This window comes from Mobula hypostoma, chromosome 23, assembly GCF_963921235.1.
Source record: "Mobula hypostoma chromosome 23, sMobHyp1.1, whole genome shotgun sequence".
Lineage (NCBI taxonomy): Eukaryota > Metazoa > Chordata > Chondrichthyes > Myliobatiformes > Myliobatidae > Mobula > Mobula hypostoma.
The window spans coordinates 3655597-3683582 of NC_086119.1; the positions used below are offsets into that span (position 1 = coordinate 3655597).

Below are 27986 nucleotides of genomic sequence, written 5' to 3' on the forward strand. Positions count from 1 at the left end.
TACTCAGCAGGCCAGGCAGCATCAGTGGGAAAAAAAAGCACAGTCGACGTTTCGGGCCAAAACCCTTCCGCAGGACTGGGGGAAAAAAGCTGAGGAGTAGATTTAAAAGGTAGGGGGAGGGGAGAGAAACAGAAGGTGATATGCGAAACCCAGAAGGGTCTCGGCCTGAAATGTCGACTGTACTCTTTTCCATAGATGCTGCCTGGCCTGCTGAGTTCCTGCAGCATTTTGCGTGTGTTGCAATGTTTGTTCCAGAGCCTGTGTGGGTAAAATCGGTCTCGTAACAAATAAAGAGCGCAGTACCACAAGTAAATGCAGTGACGCTGCAGACGATGAATATTCAAAACGTGCCGTGATCATGCAATAAATAAGCACGATGCAAAATATAATGGCGATGCACAATGAATGAGTGAAGTTAATGCATTGTGCAACAAATAAACACGTACAGCTACGTGGCACATAAAACACGCTCTGCGTTCTCCGCTGACACAGACACCACCCCATCCTGGCGTGACGCACCCCCTGCGTCACGTTCCCAAGGCGCCGGTTGCCGTCTTGGGAACGGTTGCCAGGCGACGACTTTGTTGACGAGGCGGTCTTTGAGGGCCGCGGCAGGAAGGAGGGAAGCGGGTGGGAGAGAGGGAGGCTCGGCAGCGGCCGCGGCAGGCAAGTGTACGGCGGGCGGGGAGTTTTCCGGAGCAGAACAAGCTCATCTTACCCCCACCCCCTTTCTCCACTCCCGGGGCGCTTCTCCAACCGGTGCCGGGGACACAGAGCCCTGCTCACCCCGGGACCGATCCCCTGGGTTTCTGCGGGATATACCGACCAGGAACCGGCTATTCGGCCCAACGAGTCCGTGCCAGCATCAGCCCCGAGACGCTTCGGGCCGAGACCTTTCATCAGATCCTAATGAAGGGACTTGATGAAGGGTTTCGCCCAAAATGTCGACTGTTTAATCCCCGTCATAGACGCTGCCTGACCTGCTGAGTTTCTCCAGCATCTTGTGTGTGTTGCTCTGGATTTCCAGCATCTGCAGAATATCCTGTGTTTTCGATCAGCCCTTCTTCCATCTAATGAGGAGACAGAAACTCACTCCAGAACTACCGTGGGGGACCACCCGGGGTCTCCCTAAGCCAACTGCCCCACGCCCAAACTCCCTTCATCTTGCCTGAACCCCCGTCCCTCCAAGGTCTCAATTGTCCCATCCCACACCGGGGGCTGCGTTATTTCCCTCCCTCCTTGGCCATGAGTCCCCGAGTCCAAGGTGTGGGGCTGGTGTCGCCAGCTCCTGTGTGAGCGCCTGGGGTAAAGCAGTGCCGGAGAAAGGTGAGCTTTTGTTAGCCAACAGTTCCCGCCCCTCCCTCACTAAACGTACAGCGGGGAAACACTGACCACCGGTGCCGCCCAGTAACCCCATCTTGCTTACAGCACCCGGCAGGAGGCGATGGCCAAACTCGTCCAGGCCCGGACCAAGTTCCTGCCTCAGGAGTGGAACTTCTCCAACAAGAGCCGTTACAACGATGCGGAGGTCCAGCGGTCGCGCTCGGAGCGCCTGGTCTTGGAGAGCGAGAGGCTGGTGGATCAGATCGAGAGCTCCACCAAGAAAACGCAGCGGGACGTCAACAAAAAGCTCGGTAAAGCCTTCTCAGAGTTATGCACCTCTCCCATTGCCCATTTCCGTCCTGGGAAAACGTCTCTGGCTGTCCACGGTAGCGTAACGCTTGACGGTGCCAGTGACTCGGATTCAATTCCCGCTATTGTAAGGAGTGGGTTTCCTCCGGGTGCTCCGGTTTCCTCCCACATTCCAAAGACGTACAGGTTAGGGTTACGAAGTGTGGGCACCGGAAGCATGGCAACGCTTGCGGGCTGCCCCCAATAACAGTCTTAGCACTGTGATAGTCGTTCATGCTAACCGCGCGTGACCCACAGCTCAAGTTTAAATCTTCTCCTGTACTGACCCATCAGGTGGGAACAGTCATGGGCAGAGCCCTTGATGCATCTCAGGGATGTACAGCACAGAAATAGGCCCTTCAGCCCATCTTGTCCATGCTGACCCTGATACATACCCATACTGATCTCACATAACCAAATTAGGTCCACATTCCTCTACCCTCCCTGCACAAGGAATGTGGCTGTCTAACAGTCTCCTCAATGTCCCTCTCCCACCACCCCAGACAGCGCGATCCACACACCCACCACTCTGTGGGAAAAATACCTCTGATATTCCCCTCCCCCCAATACATTCGTCCAAACATCTTAAAACGATGCCCCCTTGTACTAACCATTTCTGCCCAGGGTAAAAGGCACTGGCTGTCCACTTGATCTATGCTTCTTATACACTTCAGAGTCAGAATCAGGTTTAGTATTACTGTGCCATGTGTGAAATTTGTTGCTTTACAGCTGCAGGACATTGCAATGCATAAAAAAAACTGTCAATTATAATAAGTATATATAAATAATAGATTAAATAAGTGGTGCAAAAAGAGAGGGGAGGAAATACTGAGCTAGTGTTCGTGGTTCATTGTCCATTCAGAAATCTGATGACCGAGGGGAAGAGGCTGTTCCTGAGTCGTTGAGTGTGAGCTTTCAGGCTCCTGTATTCCCTCCCTGATGGTAGCAGTGAGAAGAGGACGTGTCCTGGGTGATGGGGATCCTGAATGATGGATCGCTTTTTGAAGATGCTGGGGAGGCTGGTGCCCATGATGGAGCTGGCTGAGTTTACAACTCTGCAGCTTTTCCCATCCTGTGCCATTGCCTCTCCACACCAGACGGTGATGTAACCAGTCAGAATGCTCTCCACGGTACACCTGTAGAAATTTGCCAGAGTTGTTGGTGACAGACCAAATCTCCTCAAACTCCTAATGAGGTAGAGCTGCTGTTGTGCCTTGTTTGTAACTGCATCGATATGCTGGGCCCAGGATAGATCCCCAGAGATGCTGACACCCAGGAATTTGAAACTGCTCACCCTTTCCACTGCTGATCCCTCGAGGACTGGTGTGTGTTCCCTCGACCCCTTCCCGAAGTCCACAGTCAGTTCCTTGGTCTTACTGATGCTGAGTGCAGGGTTGTTGTTGCTGTGACACCTCTCCACCAGAGATCCCAACACACCAGATCACTGCTACTCTACGCCTGCTGTTCCTTCCCGAGACCATTTTGGGAAGTCAGATCGATTGGCTGTACTCCTAGTGCCTGCATACAGACGGAGCCTGAAGAACAAGGCCCCAGAGATCAAGACAACCAAGGGGTGGTCGTGGGAGATGGGAGAACAGTTACAGGATTGTCTTGAGTCAAAGGGCTGGGCTGGGCTGTGTTCAAGAACTCATCTGAGGACCAGAATGACAACACCAGGGTCACGACAAACTTCATTAAAACAGCTGTCGATGAGTGCTCCTCCCGTGAAATCGCTCAGTGCTTCCCCAATCAGAAGTCCTGGATGAACAATTAAATCTGGAACCTGCTGCTGAGAGCCAGATCAGAGGCATTCTAGTCTGGAGATCAAGAATGCTACAAGAGGTGCAGGTATGATCTCCAGAAAGCCATCTCTCAGACAAAGTGGAGATTCTGGACTAGAGTGGAATCAATGAGGGATGCTGGATGGCAGTGGCAGAGTTTGAATGCCATAACCTCCTACAAAGCTAAATCTTGTGACATAGGGGACAGTAGAGCTTCGCTTCCAGATGAGCGCAATGCCTTCTATGTTCATGTTGACCACCAGAACAGGGAGGAACCGTCATGCACCCGGTTTCCTGACAATTCTTTGGTCCCAGTACCTGACGATTACGTGCCGGTTGCCTTCAAGAGAGTGTACCTGGCCGAGTACTGAAGAGATGTGTTGACCAACCGGATCGTGTAATCACGGATATCTTCAACCTCTCACTCCGGCAGTGTGTGATACCCACCTGCTTCAAGCAGGCTTCAATCGTACTGGTGCCCAAGAAGAGTGAGGTAACCTGCCTAAATAACTATCACCCGGTGGCACTTACATCCATAGTGATTACATGTTTTGAGAGGCTGGAGTTGAAGCATATCAGCTCCTGTCTGAATGGTGCCTTGGATCCACTTCAATTTGCCTACCGAAGTAACAGAAGATGCTATCTCGTTGGCTCTTCACAGAACCACGGAACACGTGGACAGCAAAGATACATACATCAGGATGCTCTTTATTGATTACAGCTCAGCATTTAATACAATCATCCTCTCAAAACTAAACAGTGAACTCTAAGACCTGGGCCTCAATACCCCCTTGTGCAACTGGACCCTGGATTTCCTCACTTGCAGACAACAGTCCATCACAATCAAAAACATCTCCTCCACAATCTCCATCAGCACAGGAGCACCACAGGGATGTGTACTTAGCCCCCTGCCTGACTCGCTTTACACCTGTGACTGTGTGGCTAAGCACATCTCCAACACCCTATACCAGTTTGCTGATGACACCACTGTTGTGGGCCGTATCAAAGGTGGTGATGAATCAGCATGCAGGAGGGAGATTCAGAACTTGGCTGAGTGTTGTAATGACAATGTCAATAAGACCATGGAACTGATTGTAGACTTCAGGAGAGGGAAACTAGAGCTCCGTGAGCCAGGAGTCACCGGAAGATCAGAGCTGGAGAGTGCCAGTAACTTTAAATTCCTGGGTATCACTCTCTCAGAGGACCTGTCCTGAACCTATCATGTAAATATAACTGCGAAGAAAGCTCAATAGCGCCTCTACTTCCTCAGGAGTCTGCGGAGATTCCGCATGTCATGGAAAACCTTGGCAAACTTCTATAGCTGTGTGGTGGGAAGTGTGCTGACTGGCTGCATCACAGCCTGGTATGGGAACACCAATGCCTTTGAGTGGAAAATCCTACAAAAGATAGTGGATTTGGCTCAGTACATCACAGGTAAAATACTCTCTCAACCATTGAGCACATCAGCATGAAACATTGCCATTGAAAAGCAGCATCCATCGTCAAAGATCCTCACCACCCAGGCCAGGCTCTTTTCCCACTGCTGCCATCAGGTAGAAGGTACAAGAGCCTCAGGACTCACACCACCAGGTTCAAGAACAGTTACTACCCCTCAACCATCAGGCTCTTGAACAAAAGGGGAAAACTACACTCATTTAAGGATTTTTTTATATTGTTATTTCATGCTCGTTATTTATTGCTATTTGTTTATACCTGCATTTGCACAGTTAGTTTGCAGTTCCTGATGTTTACAGTTTATAGTTACTGTTCTGTAGATTTACTAAATATGCCCACAGGAAAAAGAATCTCAGGGTTGTATGTGTTGACATGTATACGCTTCAATAACAAGTTTTACTTTGAACTTTGAACCACTCAACCAGCCGATCGATCTTACTCCTGTACGCTTCCTCGTCACCATCTGAAACTCTGCCAACAATAGTTGTGTCAATCAGCAAATTTATAGATGGTGTTTGAGCTGTGCCGAGACACACAGTCGTGATGAGAGAGTAGAGCAGTGGGCTGAGCACTCACCCGAGGTACACCAGTGTTTATTGTCCGTGAGGGGGAGATGTATAGTTTCTGATCTGCACAGACTGTGCTCTCCCGGTGAGGAAGTCAAGGATTCAGCTGCAGAGGAAGGTACAGAGGCCCAGGTTTTTGGAGCTTATCGATTAGAACTGAGGGTATGATTGTGTTGAACATTGAGCTGTAGTCAATAAACAGCAGCTTGATGCAAGTATAATTATCCAGGTAATCCAAGGCCAAGTGGAGAGCCGGTGAGATTGCCCCCTGCTGTAGACCTATTGTGGCGATATGCAAATTGCAATGGGTCCAGGTCTTGATTCTAGCCATGACCAACCTCCCAAAGCATTTCATCACAGTAGGTATGAATGCCACTGGTCGATAATCATCGAGGCAGCTCACTCGGGCCTTGGTATGATTGTGAAGCTCCAGCTGTGGCAGTGAGAGATTGAAGATGTCCTTGAACACTTTCGCCAGTTGGTTGGCACAAGTTTTCAGAATTCTACCAGGCACACTCTCAGGGCCTGACACCTTGCAAGGGTTCATCTTCTTGAAAATGGTCTGATGTCAGCCTCTGAGACAGAGATCACAGGGTCATCACGTGCTGCAGGGATTCACATAGACGTAGTTTTATTCTCCCTTTCAAAGTGTGCAGAAAAGGCATTGAGTTCAGCTGGGAGCGAAGCATTACTGTCATTCATGATGTTGGAAGTAATGGCCTGCAAACTCTGCCAGAGCTAATGTGCATCCGATTCCATCTATAACGTCATTCAGAATTGTTTATTTTTACCCTTAGGATAGCCTTCCATAGGTCGTACCTGGACTTCTTGTATAGTTCTGCTCAGTAGTCTTGAATGCCACAGATCTAGCTGTCAGCAGACTACGAATCTCCTCATTCATCTTCGGCTTTTGATTTGGGTATGTTCAGTATGTTCTTGTAGGCACACTCTCATCCACACAGGTTTTAACAAAGTCCGTAACAACTGTGGCACATTCATTCGGATTTGAAGATGAAGCCCTGAATACTGTCCAGTCCACTGACTCAAAGCAGTCCTGTAGATGCTCCTCCACCTGCCTGACCATACTCTCTCGGTCCTCACCACTGGTGCGACAGTCTTTAATCTCTGCCTATATCAGAATCAGAATCAGGTATATTATCACTGGCATGTGACGTGAAACTTGTTAACTTAGCAGCAGCAGTTCAATGCAATACATCATCTAGCAGAGAGAGAAAAATATAATAAATAAAATAAAACATAATAAATAAACAAGTAAATCAATTACATATATTGAATAGAATTAAAAGAATGTGCAAAAACAGAAATACTGTATATTAAAAAAAAAGTGAGGTAGATTCAATGTCCATTTAGGAATCAGATGGCAGAGGGGAAGAAGCTGTTCCTGAATCACTGAGTGTGTGCCTTCAGGCTTCTGTATCTCCTACCTGATGGTAACAGTGAGAAAAGGGCATGTCCTGGGTGCTGGAGGTCCTTAATAATGGACACTGCCTTTCTGAGACACTGCTCGCTAAAGATGTCCTGGGTACTTTGTAGGCTAGTACCCAAGATGGAGCTGACTGGATTTACAAACTTCTGCAGCTTCTTTCGGTCCTGTGCAGTAGCCCCTCTATACCAGACAGTGATGCAGCCTGTCAGAATGCCGTATATCTATAGAAGTTTTTGAGTGTATTTTTTGAGAAGCCAAATCACTTCAAACTTCTAATAAAGTATAGCCGCTGTCTTGCCTTCTTTATAACTACATCAATATGTTGGGACCAGGTTAGATCCTCAGAGATCTTGACACTCAGGAACTTGAAGCTGCTCACTCTCTCCACTTCTGATCCCTCTATGAGGATTGGTATGTGTTCCTTCATCTCACCCTTCTTGAAGTCCACAATCAGCTCTTTTGTCTTACTGACATTGAGTGCCAGGTTGTTGCTGTGGCACCACTCCACTAGTTGGCATATCTCACTCCTGTATGCCCTCTCGTCACCACCTGAGATTCTACCAATAATGGTTGTCTCATCAGCAAATTTATAGATGGTATTTGAGCTATGCCTAGCCACACAGTCATGTGTATATAGAGAGTGGGGCAGTTGTCTAAGCACACACCTGAGGTGCGCCAGTGTTGATCGTTAGCGAGGAGGATATGTTATCACCAATCTGCACAGACTGTGGTCTTCTGGTTAGGAAGCCAAGGATCCATTTGCAGAGGGAGGTACAGAGGCCCTGGTTCAGCAATTTCTCAATCAGGATTGTGGGAATGATGGTATTAAATGCTGAGCTATAGTCGATGAACAGTATCCTGACATGGGTGTTTGTGTTGTCCAGGTGGTCTAAAGCCTTGTGGAGAGCCATTGAGATTGCATCTGCCGTTGACCTATTGTGGCAATAGGCAAATTGCAATGGGTCTGGGTCCTTGCTGCGGCAGGAGTTCAGTCTAGTCATGACCAACCTCTCAAAGCATTTCATCACTGTAGATGTGAGTGCTACCGGACGATAGTCATTAAGGCAGCTCACGTTATTCTTCTTTGGCACTGGTATAATTGTTGCCTTTTTAAAGCAAGTGGGAACTTCTGCCCGTAGCAGTGAGAGGTTGAAAATGTTCTTGAATACTCCTGCTAGTTGGTTGACACAGGTTATGCCGGGATTAGAACTACAATCAGGTGATATGACTTTGTGGGCATGGGATGGCATGGGAAGCGTTCTTGATGGCAGTGTTACAGTGCCAAGTGTGCTGGCTCCTCTGGTGCCACGGGTGATATGTTGGTGGCAGATATTTGGAGACTTGGCCTGGTTGAAATCACCCACAATGATAGGGAAGGCATCAGGGTGCGCTGTTTCATGCTTCTGTCAACTCACCTCTCATTCTCCTTCTCTCCAAAGAGAAAAGCCCCAGCTCGCTCAGCCTTTCCTCATAAGACATGCTCTCCAATCCGGGCAGCATCCTGGTAAACCTCTTCTGCACCCTCTTCTTGTAATAAGGTGACTGGAACTGAAGACAATATTCCAAGTGTGGCCTGATGAGGGTTTTATAGAACTGCAACATTACATCACAGCTCTTGAACTCAAACTCTGACCAACACACCGTACACCTTCTTAAACACCGTATTGACTTGTGTGGCAACTTTGGGGATCTGTGGACATGGACCCCAATCTCTCTGTTGCTCCACACTGCTAAGACTCCTTCAGGGGAATAAATATCCCACTTCAGCCTGGTCTGGTTTTACATCACGTCACACCAGAGCTGGGCCCAGACGAGGGTGGATGATAAGTGGTGAGTTGCCAGTCACTGAAGATATGATAAAATGTAAAGCTTACAGTAAAGGCGAATGGACCAGAGGCTCCAAAGAACATTGAACCTGGATAAGCTTCCTGCATGATCATTCTAACCCTTTCCTCCCAAATAGCCCTCCATTTTTCTATCATCCACGTACCTACCTAAGATTCTCTTAAATGCCCCGAATATATTTGTCTCTCCCACCACTTCTGCCAGCGTGTTCCACGCGCCCACCACTCTCTGACATCCCTGCTATACTGTCCTCCAATCATCTGAAACAGATTTCATTTGATCATAAGAACATAAGAAATAGGAGGAGGAGTTCACCATCTGGCCTGTCGAGCCTGCTCCACCATTCAATAAGATCATGGCTGATCTGACCATGGACTCATCTCCACCTACCTGCCTTTTCCCCATAACTGTTAATTCCCCTACTATGCAAAAATCTATCCAACCTTGTCTTAAATATATTTACTGAGGCAGCCTCCACTGCTTCATTGGGCAGAGAATTCCACAGATTCACCGCTCTCTGGGAAAAGCAGTTCCTCCTCATCTCCATCCTAAACCTACTCCCCCAAATCTTGAGGTTATATCCCCTAGTTCTAGTCTGACCTACCAGTGGAAACAACTTTTCTGCCTCTATCTTATCTATCCCTTTCATATTTTTATCTGTTTCTATAAGATCTTCTCTCATTCTTCTGAATTCCAGTGAGTAAAGACATTGATATTAGACATTGTTGGTATGGGGAAAAGGTGTTGGCTGTCCACTCCATCTATGCCTCTTGTAATCTGGTACACAATGAGTACCTGTCTTACCTTGCCCAAGGCAAAGGATCCCTCTTCTCTCATGACTGTTCAGAGGCTTCCAGCCCATCTTGGTCTTTGTTTCGTTCTCTCTGTGGCCTCACTTCTCCCGACCTCTGAACTCCTCACTCTTGCATCATCTATAACACAGAGTACTACAGATACACACTCTTTGTCCCATCTAGTCCATGCCAGCCTGATCTTCAACCTGCACCTGGACCATACACAGTATTTGTCACATCTAGTCCATGCCAACCTGATTTTCTACTTGCACATGGACCCTACTGGCTGCCTAGGGAGTTCACGGCTGTTATCGTCACAGCGGTGTGCATTCTGCCACAGGCTGATACTGACCTGGCTCTCAAGGAACTGTACGAGACCATCGACACGCTGGAGACTGCACACCCAGAAGCTGCCTGCATTGTTGCTGGTTACTTTCATAGAACATCGCTGACGAAAGTCTCTCCAAAGTTTTGTTAGCACATCCAGGTGAGCAGTCGTGGAGATAAGATACTTGACCATACACTCCCTTCCCCAATGCTTATAAAGCTCTGCTTCGCCCAGCCTTTGGAAAATCAGATCACTCTTTGATCCTGCTCCTGTTGACGTACAGGCAGAAGCTGAAACAAGGGGCGGCCATAGTTAAAACCATCCACTGTTGGTCCGACCATTTGGTCTCCATGCTGCAGGACTGCTTCGATGACGTCGACTGGAATGTCTTCCATGATGACGATGTCTCCAAGTTCACTGATAAAGTGACGTGCTTCGTCCGGAAGTGCATCAGTGATGTTGCCCCCCGGAAGTCAGGCAGGGTCTTCCCGAACCAGAAACCCTGGATCAATAGTTTTGTGCGAGCAGCACTTACTGCACGACATCGAGTTTACATCGCTGGTTATCAACTAGAGCTCAAGAAAAGCAGCTAAGATCTCTGCAAAGCTATCAAGGCTGCGAAACAACAATATAGGGACAAGATTGAGTCAAGATTCACAACGAAAAGCACATGTGACTTGTGGTGAGGGCTGCAAACCATCACAGACTTCAACGCCAAACGTTGTGGTGCTGCCAACATCGTGGCTTCTCTCCCAGATGAGCTCAATCGCCTTTACACTCGGTTAATGTTGCTAACTCTGAGCCTCCGAGGAAAGCCACTGCTACAACCTGCAAGCTGGTCATCTCTGAGGCTGAGGTACGTAGATGTTTCCATCGAGGGGACAGTCACAAGGCTGCGGGACTGGACGCCATCCCAGGGCGAGTACTCAGGATGTGCACAGCACAACTGGCAGGTGTATTTACTGACATTTTTAATCTCTTCCCTCTCCCAGTGTAGAGTGTCCTCCTGCTTCAAATTATCCACCATTGTCCCTGTACCAAAAAAGACCAAGGTAACATGCCTGAAGGACTAGTGTCCTGTCACACTCACCTCAATAATAAGCAAATGCTTTGAGAGGCTGGTCAATGATCACATCTCCAGCAAGCTACCACCCACACTGGACCCCCTGCAATTTGCCGACCGACATAACAGATCGACAGACGACGCAATAGCCACTGCTCTACACACCGTCCTTACACATCTGGAGAAGAAGGATGCTCATGTGAGAATGCTGTTCTTGGACTACAGTTCAGCATTCAACACCATAGTTCCATCCAAGCTCGACAAGAAGCTCGGAGACCTTGGCCTTGACCCTGCCTTGTGCAGCTGGATCTTGGACTTCCTGTCAGATTGGCAGCAAGTTGTAAGAGTGGGCTCCCTCATCTCCACCCCTCTGACACTCAACACAAGAGCCCCTCAGGGCTGCGTACTGAGTCCCCTCCTTTACTCCCTGTGTACCCATGACTCTGTCGCCACCCACAGCTCCAATCTGCTAATTAAATTTGCCGATGACACTACACTGATTGGCTTAATCTCAAACAATAACGAGGTGGCCAACAGGAAAGTCATCTCTCTGACACAGTGGTGTCAAGAAAACAATCCCTCCTTCAATGTCGCAAAAACAAAGGAGCTGGTTGTGGATTACAGGAGGAATGGAGATGGGCTAACCCCTATTGACATCAATGGATCTGTGTTTGAGAGAGTAAACGGCTTTAAGTTCCTCAGCATCCACATCACCGAGGACCTCAAGTGGTCTGTACGCAACAGTGCCTCTTTCACCTCAGACGGTTGAGTAAGTTTGGTATGGGCCCCCAAATTCGAAGAACTTTCTACAGGGGCACAATTGAGAGCATCCTGACTGGCTGCATCACTGCCTGGTATGGGAACTGTACCTCCCTTAATCACAGGACTCAAGAGAGTGGTGTGGACAGCCCAACGCATCTGTAGATGTGAACTTCCCATGATCCAGGACATTCACTAGAACAGGTGTGTAAAAAAGGCCCATAGGAGTATTAGGGACCCAAGTCACCCCAACCACAATCTATTCCAGCTGCTACCATCTGGGAAGCGGTACCGCAGCATAAAAACCAGGACCAACAGGCTCTGGGGCAACTTCCTCCACCAGGCCATCAGACTGATGAACTCACGCTGATTTGAGTACTCTATATTACACTGACTGTTCTATTTATTATAAATTATTATAAATTACTATGATTACACATGGCATATTTAGATGGAGATGTAACAAAGATTTTTACTCCTCATGTATGTGAATGATGTAAGAAATAAAATCAGTTCAGTTCATACTCTTTGTCACATCTAGACCATGCTAACCTGATCTTCTACCTGCACCTGGACCATATCCCTCCAGACCCCTACCATCCATGTACCAATCTAAACTTCTGTTAAATGTTGCCATTGAATCCACATCCACCATTTCTGCTGACAGCTCGTCCCTCACTCTCATCACCCTCTCAGGTTTCCCCTTCACCCATAACCCCTGACCTCTAGTTCTACTCTCAGTCAGCCTCAGTGGGAAAATCCTGCTTGCATTTATCCTATCTGTACCCCTCATAATTGTGTGCACCTCTATCAAATCTGCCCTCATTCTTCTGTGCTCTAGGGAATAAAGTTCTTACCCTGCAGCTCTATAAAATCCTGGTTAGACCACACTGGGAATATTGTGTTCAGTTCTGGTCACCTCATTACGGGAAGGATGTGGAAGCTGTAGAGAGGATGCAGAGGAGATTTACCAGGATGCTGCCTGCATTAGAGAGTGTGTCTTATGGGGATAGGTGGAGTGAGTTAGGGCTTTTCTGGTTTGAGAGGAGGAGGATGAGAGGTGACTTGATAGAGGTGTGCAAGATGGTAAGAAGCGTAGATCAAGTGGACAGCCAGGTACATATTTCCATGGCTGGATTGCCTAATATGAGGGGGCATAATTTTAAGGTGATCAGAGGAAAGTATGGGGGGGAGGGGGAGGGGATGTTGGAGTTATGCCCTTTACACAGAGAATGGTGGGTGTGTGGAACTCCCTGCCAGGGCTGGTGGGAGAGGCAGATACATGAGGGACGTTTAACAGGCTCTGAGATAGGCACATGGATGATAGATAAATGGAGGGTTATGTGGGAGGGAAGGGATCTTAGAGTAGGCTAAAGCCTCTCTCTCTGTTTTAAGACACTTCTTAAAGCTCACCAATCACCTGATGCAAACTCTTTGTGTGGCTCCATGTCAGCTGCTGATATTTGATCCTGTGAAGTACCACAGGACTATCTCTGACACTGCAGGCACTTGATAAATGCAGGTTGTTGTTGTAGACCAGAGAATCGAGGAGGTCACCTTCTGGGAACGGGAGCTGGACAGCAAGCTGGAGGAGCTCTCCAACGCGACTGAGCTGCTGCTGGCCCAGAAGACACGGCTGGAGAAAGCCCTGGACAGCTGCTCGGCCCCTCTCTGCATCGTGCAGCAGTGTCTCCTGAACCGGTACGGACCGACACACAGCCATCGAAACGCTGCAGCTGCTGAGGGGGCTACTGGTGACATAGCTGGGGGGAAGGGATCGAGAGTCGAGCTGGTTTCTACAAATAATAAGGTTACTCCTGCTATTTCTCACCTCATAGGTGGGGTTGGTTGTAGATGGAGGTCAGTTCCATGGGGATCTTGGGAACCCTGCTCTTGTGATTTTTATAAGTGCCTTGGATCAGGAAATGGTTAGTAAGTTTACAGATGACACAAAAGGCAGCTGAGAGGTGGCAAATGAGTTGAATCCAGAGAAGTGTGAAGTGATTCATTTTGAAAGGACATGTTGGATGTTCTTTAACACTTTAGACTCACAGTGAGGATGACTGGAGAGAGAGAAAGACCAGGGAAGGATAAAGGAGGGGATTTATGTTTGGAGGCAGATGACGTGGGTGGGGTACTAAATGAGTGTGAGTGTGTCAGAATTCAGGAAGAAGGATTTGGAGGACAGAGCACATTGCAGAATTAGAATTGGAATTGGTTTATAACTGTCACATGCACTGTGGGTCAGTGGTGAAGGATGTGGGAGCCAGGCCAGGGGCAGGCATTCTGTTAGTGTAAGTGCTTAATGCTGTTAATCAGGGGTTCCTAACCTGGGGCGCACGGACCGCTCAGTTAATGGGAGAGGCTCATGGCATAAAAATGTTGGGAACCCCTGGTCTAGAGGGACTGAATAGCCTGCTGCTGTTCCCTGAGTCTCAGTGTCATCCTCGCACAGTGTCAGGGAGGGGTGCTGAGCTGATTTTGACCCCAGCAGCTGGTGACTTAGTGTGGGGTTCCAAGTCATGTGTGGGTGGCATCCCGGATCAGAGGTGGACAATGTTCTGGAACGGAGGAGGGTGGGTGAGGTTCTGGAACAAAGAGGGTTGGTGGTGTCCTGCATCTGGGGTGGGTGGAGTGAGATCCCGGATCAGGGATGGATAGGGTGAGGTTCTGGATCAGGGGTGGGTGAGGTGAGGTTCTGGATCAGGGATGGGTGAGGTGAGGTTCTGGATCAGGGTGGGTGGGGTGAGGTTCTGGATCAGGGGTGGGTGGGGTGGGGTGAGGTTCTGGATCAGGGGTGGGTGGGATGAGGTTCTGGATCGGGGTGGGTGAGGTGAGGTTCTGGATTGGGGTGGGTGGGGTGAGGTTCTGGATCGGGGTGGGTGAGGTGAGGTTCTGGATCAGGGGTGGGTGGGGTGAGGTTCTGGATCAGGGTAGGTGGGATGAGGTTCTGGATCAGGGGTGGGTGAGTGGGGTGAGGTTCTGGATCAGGGGTGGGTGGGGTGGGGTGAGGTTCTGGATCAGGGTGGGTGGGATGAGGTTCTGGATCAGGGGTGGGTGGGGTGAGGTTCTGGATCGGGTGGGTGGGATGAGGTTCTGGATCGGGGGTGGGTGGGGTGAAGTTCTGGATCAGGGTGGGTGGGGTGAGGTTCTGGATCAGGGGTGGGTGGGGTGAGGTTCTGGATCAGGGGTGGGTGGGGGGGTGGGGTGAGGTTCTGAATCAGGGGTGGGTGGGTGGGATGAGGTTCTGGATCAGGGGTGGGTGGGGTGGGGTGAGGTTCTGGATCAGGGTGGGTGGGATGAGGTTCTGGATCAGGGGTGGGTGGGGTGAGGTGAGGTGAGGTTCTGGATCAGGGTGGGTGGGATGAGGTTCTGGATCAGGGGTGGGTGGGGTGAGGTGAGGTTCTGGATCAGGGTGGGTGGGATGAGGTTCTGGATCGGGGGTGAGGTTCTGGATCAGGGGTGGGTGTAGGTGAGGTCTCAGACCAGGAGAAGTAAGTGGGTGAAATCTGTGATCAGGGTGGGACTGACTTGGACTGACAGTGGCTGTGTGTCTGACACACACTGGGATTTAATTCCCCTCTCCCAGTGCAGTGAGTGTTCTGTGTTGGCCCTGCAGGGAAAAGCGAGTGGGGATCGACTTGGTCCATGACGAGGTGGAACGGGAGCTGCTGAAGGAGGCGGAGGTTTTCCAGGGGGTCATCGCCCTGCTGAAGCGCACGGCTGAGCAGACCGAGGAACAGCTCAGGTGGGTGTAGACACAGCAGTACGTGGCACAGGCTTGATTTGTCTTCCACAGGTCACGGGCTGGTCCCACTGCTGAGGGGTACGTGAACCCAGGCAACACAAGTCCTAAGGGAAGGTTACGCTGTGGGAGGGGCAGTTCTGATTGAAAATCAGCTGAGTGGTGCCACAAGAACCCCTCACTCAACCTCAGCAAAACCAATGAGCTGATTATTGACGACAGGAGGAAGGAACCAGAGGCCCAAGAGCCAGTCCTCAGGAGTTGGTGGGCGCAGCGGTCCCGACCCTCCAAGCAGACCATTGCCTTTGTCAGAGCTGGGGAGCAGCCAATACCCAACAAAAGAACATCTGCAGGCATTCTGACCTCTGCAAGGGACTGGCAGCTGTTGGTGGACCTCGAACGGCAGCTGAAGTTCCCCAACCATATCGCAGCCACCACCCTGCGACCCGACATTGTCCTTGTGTCTGAGTCTACTAAGCAAGTGGTGCTGCTGGAGCTGACAGTCCCATGGGAGGATCGCTTGGAGGAGGCCTTTGAAAGGAAGCTCTCCAAGTACACAGAACTGGTCAGCAACTGTCAGCAGGCTGGATGGAGAGCGAGGTGTCTCCCAGTGGAGGTTGGTTGTAGGGGATTCGTAGCCCGTTCCTCAGTTAGAGCCTTCAGCATTTTGGGCACCGAGGGAGAGAGGAAGAGGAGAGCCATCCGCAGTACCACGGATGCAGCAGAGAGGGCCTCAAGGTGGCTGTGGCTCAGAAGAGGGGAGCCATGGAGTCATAAGTAGCCAGCCATCTGGACACAAGCTGGGGTCTGATCAGCCCCGGCTGGGTCACCTGGAGGAGGTTGTATGATGTTGAAAGACCTGAAACACCGGATGATTCCAGGAACATCACTGAAGATGTGTCCAGAGGCATCAGTAGATGTATGTACACAGCATGGGATTGGAGGAAGGGAGTGTCAATACCTTTACGTCCCTTGGCATTATTTCAGAAGATCCGTTCTGGGTCCAGTACTTCTGTCATTACAAAGAAGGTATGGCAGCACCTCTACGTTAATCAAAGTTTGCTCAGATTTGGCATGTCATCTAAAACTTTGACAAACTCCTACAGATGCACAGTGGAGAGTATCCTGTATCAAGTCCCGGTATTTTTTATTATTGTGTATTGTGTGTTCTGCTGCTGCAAAACAACCGTGCTATTTGCTGACTAATACCCGTGCCATTAACTCTCATTCTGCTGTTTTACCGAAGAGCCCATGGCTCTGGATGTGCTTCGTGTGCAGGGAGGAAGCCTGGGGCCTCCCGGAGTGGTTCACCTGGGGGCAGTAATGAGGAAACAGCCCCGCTCACTGCTTTCTGCTTCCACCCAGGTTAAACCGAATGGCTAAGTTTTACCTGGAGAAGGATTTGCAAGACAAGGCCACTGCCCTGAAGGTGGACAAGTTCACCGCTAATCTCACCAACAACTCCCCAGACATCGACTACTGGTCCAATGTCATCAGGACTGAGGGAAGGTAAGTCCCAATTTCAGAGCTGCATGTGAGGGAGACAGGAACCTCACATTATACAGGAAACTCTCTGCTCGTTATTCCAGATGAATAACGAGTTTCCTCAGAATTATAGAATTCCCAGGGTCAAGTAATTTCACAAATTGTGCAAGTTTTGTGACCGTTTGGGAGGGAGAGGGCAGGGTGGAAACTGTGGGTGTTTATACATCTGCTGAGATGGAAATCAAGATGTTTTTACTAAATATTTGGAGATTAACATAGAACAGTACAGGCCCTTCGGCCCACAATGTTGTGCTGATCTTTTAACCTCGTCAAGATCAATCCAACTCAAAGGTTCTCGACTTTTTTTTTGAGCTATGGACCCCTACCATTAACCAAGAGGTCTGTGGACCCAGGGTTGGGAACTCCTGATCTAACCCTTCCCTCCCACAGAACCCTCCATTTTTCTATCACCCATCTGCTTATCTAAGACTCTCTTGAATGTCCCTAATGTATCTGCCTCTACTGCCACTCCCGACAGAGTGTTCCATACACCCACCACTCTGTGTAAAAACCTGCCACTGACATCCCAGCCCCCCGATACTCTCCTCTGATCACCTTAAAGTGATTTCCCCTGGTATGGGAAAAAGTCTCTGGCTGTCTACTCCATCTATACATCTGATCATGGTAATGGCATTGAATGGCAAGGGTTGGTGGCTATTTTATGATTAGTTTTTCTCTCAAATAAATGTCTGCCCTGATTAACTGATAGCTCAGTTAAAGGGAATCCACTGATTACACTATATAAATGGATGAAAGTGGAACAGAGTGGGTTAATGTCTGTAGGTGATTGAAAGATCAGTGGAGTGGACAGTTACAGGTATGGGTAGGGAGGCTGCATGTGGGGTTTAATCTGAGTGAGTGTGAGCTGGCACTTTGGGTGCTCTCTTGTGATGCACGAGTACACAGACCTTTAACAGATTTACAGAGGTATGTCCATAGCTTGCAGAAAATGACCATGCAACGAGGTTGGGTGGTAAAGAAGGCATACGACACACTTGCCTTTCTCGATTGGGGCATTGAGTGTATGAGACAGGAAGTCATGTTGCAACTTTATAGAACTTTTGTTAGCTGCAGTTCTGGTCTCCCCATTACAGGAAGGATGTGGAAACTTTGAGAGGTTGCAGAAGATGTTTGTCAAGATACATAGAACAAAACAGCACAGTACAGACCCTTATAACCTACTCTAAGATCAGTCTAACCCTTCTTTCCCACATTGCCCATCCGTGTGCCCGTCTAAGAGTCTCTTAAAAGTCCCTAATGTATCCGCCTCTCCCACCTCCTCAGCAGGAAGTTTCACACACTCACCACTCCACTCTCTGTGTAACCCTCCCCCTCCCGCTGTACTTCCCTCCAATCACCTTGGAGTTATGTCCCCTCATATCAGCAATTTCCATCTTGAGACAAATTCTCTGGCTGTCCACTCTACCTATGCGTCGTATCATCTTGTACACCTGTACCTGGTCAACTCTTCTGCTCTTTCACTCCAAAGAGAAAATCCCGAGCTCACTCAACCTGTCCTCATAAGACACGCTCTCTAATCCGGCCAGCATCCTGGTAAGTCTCCTCTGCACCCTCTCTAAAGCTTCCCCATCCTTCCTATAATGAGACAAGCAGAACTGAGCACAATATTCCAAGTGTGGTCTAACCAGGGTTTTATAGAGTTGCAACATTACCTCATTGCTCTTAAACTCAATCCCCTGACTAATGAAGGGCCAACGCACCATATGCCTTCTTAATGCTCTGCCAGGGATGGTAGGAGAGGCAGAGACATTAGAGACATTTTAAGAGACTGTTAGAAAGGCAAGTAAAAAAGCCATAAAGAAGGAAAAGATGAATATGAAGATAAGCTAGCCAATAATATAAAAGAGAGTGCAATAAGTTTTTTCAGATATATGAAGAGTAAAAGAGGTGAGAGTGGATATTGGACCTCTGGAAAATGATGCTGGGTAGATTGTAATAGGGAAAAAAGAAATGGTGGAAGAACTTAATAAGCATTTTGTGTCAGTCATCTCTGTGGAAGACACTGGCAGAGTGCCGGGGGGCAGAAGTGAGTGCAGTTACCATTACTAGGGAGAAGGTGTTTGGGAAGCTGAAAAATCTGAAGGTAGATCAGTCACCTGGACCAGGTGGACTACACCCAGGGTTCTGAAAGATGTAGCTGAAGAGATTGTGGATGCATTAGTAATGATCTTTCAAGAATCACTAGATACTGGAATGTTTCCAGAGGACTGGAAAATTGCAAATATCACTCCACGCTTTAAGAAGAGATATAGGAAGAAGAAAGGAAATTATGGGCCAGTTAGACCCTCCCACCACAGGAAACATTCTATCCGCGTCCGCTCTATCAAGGCCTTTCACCATTTGGTAGGTTTCAATGAGGTCACCCCTCATTCTTCTGAATTCCAGTGAATACAGATCCAGAGCCATTAAACACTCTTCAGGTAACAAGTCATTCAATCCTGCAATCTTTTCATGAGCCTCCTTTGCAATGGGTGGCCACTGGGAGATCGCGCTTCTTCTGGCAGGTGGAATGTAGGTGCTCAGCGAAGCGGTCTCCCAATATATGTTGGGTCTCACCGATATACAGGAGGCCACACCAGGAGCACCAGATACAGTATATGACCCCAACAGACTCACAGGTGAAATGTCACCTCGCCTGGAAGGACTGTTTGGGCCCTGAATGGTGGTGAGGGAGGAGGTGTAGGGGCAGGTGTAGCACTTGTTCCACTTGCAAGGGTAGGTGCCAGGAGGGAGATCAGTGGGGAGAGACGATTGGACAAGGGAGCCGTGTAGGGAGTGATCCCTGCGGAAAGCAGAAAGTGTGGGGGAGGGAAGGATGTGCTTGGTGGTGAGATCCCGTTGGAGATGATGGAGGTTATGGAGAATTATGTGCTGGATGCAGGGGCTGGTGAGGTGGTAGGTGAAGTAGTTTCCTTTTTTCTGCCTCTCTCTCTTCTTGAAGAGTGGAGTGACATTTGCAATTTTCCAGTCTCTGGGAGCATTCCAGAATCTAGTGGTTCTTGAAAGATCATTACTAATGCCTCCACGATCTGTTCCGCTACCTCTTTCAGAACTCTGGGGTGTACATTATCTGGTCCAGGTGATTTATCTACCTTCAGACCTTTCAGTTTCCCAAGAACCTTCTCTCTAGTTATGGTAACTTCACGCACTTCATAACCCCTGACACCTGGAACTTCCATCATACTGCTAGTGTCGTCCACAGTGAAGACTGATTCAGTTCAACCACCATTTTGTTGTCCTCCGTTACTACCATTACAGCATCGTTTTCCAGTGGTTAGATATTCACTCTTGCCTCTCTTTTACACTTTATGTATCTGAAGAAATTTCTGGTAACATCTTTATTATTGGCTAGCTTACTTTTGTATTCCACCATTACCTTTTTAATTACTTTTTTTAATTGCCTTCTGTTGGTATTTAAAAGCTTCCCAATTTTCTGACTTTGCACCATTACATGCCCTCTCGTTGGCTTCGACTGCTGTTGTTAGCCGTGGTTGTGTCATCTTTCCTTTAGAATACTTCTTCCTCTTTGGGATGTACATATCCTGTGCCTTCTGAATTGCTCCCACAAATTCCAGCCATTGCTGCCCTGCCATCATCCCTGCCAGTGTTCTTTTCCAATCAATTCTGGCCAGCTCCTCTGTCATGTCTCTGTAATTCCCTTTACTCCACTGTAATACTGATACATCTGACTTTAGCTTCTCCCTCTCAAATTTTAGGGTGATTTCGATCATATTACGATCACTTTCCCCTAAGGGTTCTTTTACCTTAAACTCTCTAATCAATTCCAGATCATTGCACAACACCCAATCCAGAATAGCTGATCCTCTCGTGGGCTCAACCATGAGCTGCTCTAAAAAGCCATCTCACAGGCACTTGAGAAATCCTGCTTTTAGGAATCGTTATTTCCCCAGTCTACCTGTACATTGAAATCCCCCAAGATTATTGTAACATTGACTTTTTGGCATGCATTTACTATCGGCCATTGTAATTTGTAGTCCACATCCTTACTACTGTTTGTGGGGTCTGTATACAACTCCCATCAGGGTCTTTTTACCTTTGCCGTTCCTTAGCTCTATCCACAATGATTGAACACCTTCTGACCATGTGTCACCTCTTTTTAATGATTTGATTTCATACTTTACCCACAGAGCAACCCCGTCCCTCTGCCTTCCTGCCTGTCCTTTCAATACAATGTGTATCCTTAGACATTAAGCTCCCAGCTTAGTGATGCAGTGATACCTACAACATCATACCTGCCAAAATCTGCAACTGTGTTGTAAGTTTATCTTCCTTATTCCCTATACTGTGTGCATTCAAATATAACACCTTCAATCCCATATGACCCTTTTCCATTTTGTCTGCCTTTTACATTGCAACTCACCCTGCTGACTGCGATTTTGCCCTAATAACAGCCTCTCATCACTATGCATTGCCTCTGTTTGTAAACCAGCTGCCTCATCTTCAGTACTATGGTCTGCCTGTCCTGCAGTACTTTTGCATTGAAATATATGCAGCTCAGGACACTCAACCTTTTGATTCCTAACTTTGTCTGAAGTCTTCCCAAAAGTGCTTCCACAACCTCTCCACGGACTGTTCTGCAGAAGGCAGGGGAATGGGACCCAGGATCAGCCACAATGGAAGTGCAGAGCAGACTTGATGGGCTGAGTGGCCTAATTCTGCTCCCATGCAGAATATCTTTGGGTCCATAGTCCAGAGCTCCCTGGAAGTGAGCATACAAGGAGATAGGGCCATAGAGAAGGCTTGTGGTATGCTTCCCTGTAAGTATAAGAGTAAGGAATTTGTATAAAACTTTGGTTAGGCTGCACTTGAAGTATTGAGTAAGTACATGGGTGGGCAGGGTATGGTGAAGGTGTGGTCAATGGGACTAGGCAGAATTACAGTTCAGCACAGACTGGATGGGCCAAAGAGCCTGTTTCTGTGCTGAAGTGCTCTGCACCCAGTGGCCACTTTATTAGGGACGCCTACACCAGCTCATTAATGCAAATGTCTAACCAGCCAATCACTTGGCAGCAACTCAATGCGCAAAAGCATGCAGACAGGGTCAAGAGGTTCAAACCAAACATCAGAATAGGGAATACATGTCATTCAAGTGACTTTGACTGTTGGTGCCAGATGGGGTGACTTGAGTATCTCAGAAATGGTTGATCTCCTGGAATTTTCATGTGCAACGATCTCTCGAGTTTACAGAGAGTGGTGTGAAAAACAAAAGAAAACATCCATTGAGTGGTGGTTCTGTGACAAAAGCGCCTTGTTAATGAGAGAGGTCAGAGGAGAATGGCCAGAGTGGTTCAAGCTGAGGGTAACTCTAATAGCCACACGTTACAATAGAGGTGTGCAGAAGAGCTTCTCCAGATGTCCAGCATGTTGAATGTTGAAGTGGATGGGTTACAGCACCAGAAGATCATGACCGGGTTCCACTCCTGTACCTACTAACGTGGCCACTGAGTGTCTCTCTGTCTTTCCAGCTCCGTCAGCCCTGAGGAGTGGCAGGATTTCACCAACAGCAACATCGTCAATGCAGACAAGCAGAAAAATAACTCCACCACCATGTGCGCCCTCGTCGACAGCATCTTATCAGAAACCACTGGCGACATGCTGAAGCAGGTGGAGAGTGGGAACCGAGCTTTTCGTCGTCGCGTTCAGGAAACGAAAGATGCTAAATCGAAACTGGAGAAACAGCTCAGCAAGGTCAGGGCACCGACAAGGTCTCCGCCCCCGTAAGACGGTCCCATCGGCTGCTGCCCTGTAACACTTTCCGGCCGCGTCTCCGCCCCAGTAACACCGCCCCGCCGTGTCTCCACCAGCTGAAACCATCCCCTAACCCCAACTCCATATTCCTTCTCCCTGCACCTCACTGCCTCCCTGTCGACCATTTCCCTCAAGAAGGCGGCCTCTATCACGAAACATGCTCCCCACCACATGCCCTCGTCACGTGTACATTGAAACACACAGTGAAATGTGTCGCCTGCATTACCAACTAATAAACCGTGTGTGTGCTGGGGCAGCCTCCGAGCATCGCCAGCCTAGCGTGCCCACAGTGTTCATCAGAGAGACGCACAGCAGCAAAGACCGGCCCCGCTGTGGTGAAGGACCGTCTGGTTCCGGTACTAAACACTGCCCCAGGCAGGGACACTCGCTCCCCGGTCAACGGCGGCTGCTGCTGGTTGGCCGTGGGCAGCCCTCCTTACCACTGAGTCAAGTGCTGTCACAAGAAAGCAGCATACATCATGAAGGACCCCCACCATCCGGCAGGAGGTACGGGAGCCTCAGGTCCCACACCACCAGGTTCAGGAACAGTTATTACCCTGTAATCTGTCAGGCTCCTGAACCAGAGTGGATAACTTCACTCACCTCAACTCTGGACCGATCCTACAACCTACAGACTCACTTTCGGGCATTCTACAACTCAAGTTCCCAGTGTTATTTATTTATTTGTACTATTTGCCTTCTTTTGCATATTGGTTGTAATTCAGTCTTTATTTGTGTATGGTTTTTCATAAATTCTATTGTTTTCCTTTTCATTCCTGTAAGTGCCTGCAGGAAAATGAATCTCAGATGTGTGTATATGGTAACAACTAAGTACTTTGGTAATAAATTTACTCTGACTTTGGTATTCTGGCCTTTCTCAGCAAGTCTCTGCCCTCCCCAGGTCATGGATGAGATCTGTTCTCAGGAGAAGAACATCGAGCTGCTGAGGAAGACGATCATGGACAAGGAGGGCCCCCTGAAGGTGGCAGAGACCCGCCTGGAAACCAGGACCAAGAGGCCCAATGTGGAGCTCGTGCGAGACCTGGCCCAGCACCGCCTCGTCAGTGAGGTGCAGGAGATCACGAGTAATGTGCAGCGGTGAGTCGCAGCACCAGAGCCGGGGGCAGAGAGGTGGGGAACCCCTGACCCCCTTCCCCAGAGTCAGCGGGGTCGTGAAATGTAAAACTTGGGAGCAGTGAGGTGATGTTGCAGCCCCATTAAACCTCCTTCCAACACACTGGTGCTCACTTCTGCTTCCCTCATTATAGGAAGCAAGTGGAAGCTTTAGAGAGGGTGAAGAGCAGGTTTAACAGGATGCTGCCTGGTTTAGAGAGCATGTCTTAAGAGGAAAGGGCTTTTCTCTTTGGAGTGAAGGAGGATGAGAGATGACTTGATAGAGGTGTGCAAGATGATAACAGACATGGAGTGGACAGCCAGAGACTTTTCCCCAGGGTGGAACTGGTAGTACAAGGGGGCATAACTTTAAGGTGATTGGAGGAAAGTATAGGGGGATGGCGAAAGGAGGCTTTTACACAGAGAGTGGTAGGTGTGAGGAACGGGTGTGGTAGTAGCAGCAGATACATCAGGGACTTGTGTAGGCATGTGGATGTAAGGGAAATTGAGAGCTATGTGGGAGGGGAGGGTGAGACTGGTCTTTCAGTAGGTTAAAGGGTCAGCACAACATCGTGGGCCAAAAGGGCCTGTAATGTGCTGTGCTGTACTGTTCTATGTTCTAAAGAGGTGGTAGATAAATATTTAAAAGATCAGGTACACGTGTGCTTTGGGGATCTGGCCCGTGAGGAGTTGAGGTCAGCAGTGATCTGCCATGGTCATATTGGATAATGGGATAAGCTTGAGGGCCTAATCCTGTTTCTGTCTCTCCCCCTCCATAATTTTGCCCACCTCTATCAGGTGCCCCTCCAACCTCCAGCAAGGAATACAAACCCAGGCTCAGTCACAAACACAAGAGATTCTGCAGATGCTGGAAATCCAAGTAACACGCACGAAATGCTGGAGGGACTCAGCAGGCCAGGCAGCATCGATGGAAAAGAACAAACAGTCGACACTTCGGCCTGATGAAGGGTCTTGGTCCAAAACATCAACTGTTTATTCTCCTCCACAGATGCTGCCTGACCTGCTGAGGTCCTCCAGCATTTTGTGTGTTGTTCAGCCGAACAGTGTCTCTTCATAACTGAAATGCCCCATCCTGCCGAGCTCCCTGGGACTTATTCACCACTACTCTACCTCTCATGTTAGCTTCAGGGGTCGTTGGGCAATCTGTTCCCCGCCATTCCCTGTCAATGTCCTACCCTCAGTGGGCCTCCCATGTATCCACCTTGCTCTGCTCTGCCTTTCTCCCAATATCACCCTGTGGGATATCAATGACACCACTTTTCACGTCATCTGCAGACTCCTGATTTGAGTCAACAATCTTTACTCGGTCATATTGAGCACAAGAGTTGGGATGTCAGTCTGTTTGTAACATTGCACGTGTGTGCAATTCTGGTCACTTAGCAATAGGGAGGATATTAATAATCTGGAGAGAGGGCAGAAAAGATTCACAAGGATGTTGTGTTATAAGGAGAGACTGCCTTTTCTCTGGAGAGTTTGAGGCTGAGGGGTAACCTGACTGAGGTTTATAAACTATGGGGCACGTCGGTGGGATAAATGGTCACAATCTTTTTCCCAGGGTAGAGGAATCTAAAACCAGACACATTAGAATGGAGAAATGTACAGATCTCTCAGCTGACCATGTTGTGCTGATCTCTTAACCTACTCTAAGATCAATCTTATCCTCCCCTCCCACATAACCCTCCATTTTTCAATCATCCATGTGCCTATCTAAGAGTCTCTTAAATGTCCCTGATGTATCTGCCTCGACGCCAACCCCCGACTGTGTATTCCACACACCCATCACTCTGTGTAAAACAACTAACTCTGGCATCTCCCCATAGTCACAGAAAAGTACAGCACAGAAACAGGCCCTTTACCTACTGCCTACTCCCTATACTTTCCTCCAATCACCTTAAAATTATGCTGCTTTGAATTAGCCATTTCCTCCCTGGGGAAGTCTCTGGCTGTCCACTCTTATCGTCTTATACACCTCTATCAAGTCACCTCTCATCCCCCCCCACTCTGAAGAAAAAAGCTCGAGCTTGGTCAACCTATCCTCATAAAACATGCTCTGTTAAATCTAGGGATCCCGGTGAATCCCCACTGCACGGGTTCCCGATCTGGGGTCTACAGACCCCTCAGTTAATGGTAGGGGTCCGTGGCATAAAAAACGTTGGGAACCCCTGTTCTAAACCTTCCACATCTTCCTACAACAAGGTGACCAGAACTAAACATAATGTTCCAAGTGTGGTCCAACCAGGGTTTTATAGAGCTGCAACGTTACCTTATGACTCTTGAACTCAATCCCCCAACTAATGAAGGCCAATACACCACACACCTTCTTGACCTCCCTGTCAAATTGTGCTGCAACTTTGAGGGATCTATGGATGTGAACCCCAAGGTCCCTCTGTTCCTCCACACTGTTAACAATCCTGCCATTAACCCTGGACTCTGCCTCCAAGTTCAACCTGCCGATGTGAATCACTTCACACTTTTCTGGAGTGAGCCCCATCTGTCACCTCTCAGCTCAGCTCTGCATCCCATCGATGTCCCATCGTAAGGTACGACAACCTTCTACGCCATCCTCACACCACCAACCTTTGTGTCATCTACATACTAAACAACCCTTCCACTCACAAGTCAATGTAATGATTTGATTTGTATGAACAGCATGCGAGACAAGCTGTTCACTGTATAAGGCAAGAGGAGAATTAGGCCATTCGGGCCATCGAGTCCGGATGGCTGATTTATTACCCCGCTCAGCCCCATTCTCTTGCCTTCTCCTTGTAATCTTTATGCCCTGACTAATCAAGAACCTTTAAATATACCCAATGACTTGGCCTCCACAACTGTTAGTGGCAATGAATTTCACAGATTCAGACCCGCACAATCTTACACCGTGTGACAATAAGAAGCCAATCTCATTAACCCCTGCGGGGTTAAGGGGAGGAGGGTCCTGCTTTAATCGAAGGCGGCATTGCCTGGGGGTGACGTTGCTAACAATGCAGTAAACAGGTGTTGTGACGCAGGTTGCGGACAACGCTGGCACAAGCAAAGGCTGAACTACGGGGACTGCGTCGCAATCAGCTGGCCCTGGAAGAAGAGATTGAAATCAAGAGTAACTCTCTTTACATCGATGATGTTCAATGCATGAACCTCAGGAACTCCATCTCCATCAATTACTTCTAGAGCAGCACCCCATCCCCCCAGCGTGGAGATACGACGGTGTGTACAAACAGAACTATAACACCAACAGCAGCACCTTTATTTTATGCCTTTGTCAGTTTCCTACGCACTTCCCAAAGTATCTGAACCTTGCCATCAACAACGCCTTTTCTAATAAACTACTTGAGAATTATTTGTCATTTTATCGGCAGTTTTAAATACATTTCGTTATTCAGGGATTAGAAATTTGCTTTTTTTAAAAAAAATCACAAACACACAGTGAAATGTGTTGCTTCAGTCAACAATCACAGTCCGAGGATGCGCTGGGGGCGTTTCTGGTGTCAACATAGCAAGCCCACAACTTGCTGACTCTAACCTGTACGTCCTTGGACTGTAGGAGAGAACCAGAGCACCCGGAGAACGTTCAAACTCCTTACAGAGCACCCAGAGGAGAACGTTCAAACTCCTTACAGAGCACCCAGAGAACGTTCAAACTCCTTACAGAGCACCCAGAGGAGAACGTTCAAACTCCTTACAGAGCACCCAGAGGAGAACGTACAAACTCCTTACAGAGCACCCAGAGAACGTTCAAACTCCTTACAGAGCACCCAGAGAACGTACAAACTCCTTACAGAGCACCCAGAGGAGAACGTTCAAACTCCTTACAGAGCACCCAGAGGAGAACGTACAAACTCCTTACAGAGCACCCAGAGGAGAACGTACAAACTCCTTACAGAGCACCCAGAGAATGTTCAAACTCCTTACAGAGCACCCAGAGAACGTTCAAACTCCTTACAGAGCACCCAGAGAACGTACAAACTCCTTACAGAGCACCCAGAGGAGAACGTTCAAACTCCTTACAGAGCACCCAGAGGAGAACGTACAAACTCCTTACAGAGCACCCAGAGGAGAACGTACA

The 27986-nt window shown here is 48.5% G+C and overlaps 1 protein-coding gene across 2 annotated transcripts; it reads left to right on the forward strand.

The window, feature by feature from the left end:
* Nucleotides 1–576: 576 nt before the first annotated feature.
* tekt1 (tektin 1) lies at nt 577–27661 on the forward strand. 2 transcript variants are annotated; one of them, XM_063031941.1, is made up of 8 exons: nt 577–666; nt 1429–1634; nt 13245–13410; nt 15329–15457; nt 16820–16963; nt 22507–22729; nt 23691–23887; nt 26932–27661. In XM_063031941.1, exons 2-8 carry the CDS (start codon nt 1445–1447, stop codon nt 27089–27091), a joined length of 1209 nt encoding a protein of 402 aa, XP_062888011.1. In that variant the 5' UTR covers nt 577–666; nt 1429–1444; the 3' UTR covers nt 27092–27661. The 2 variants fall into 2 exon arrangements, with proteins under 2 accessions (XP_062888011.1, XP_062888010.1); XM_063031940.1 differs by lacking the exon at nt 577–666 and adding an exon at nt 677–1326.
* Nucleotides 27662–27986: the final 325 nt, after the last annotated feature.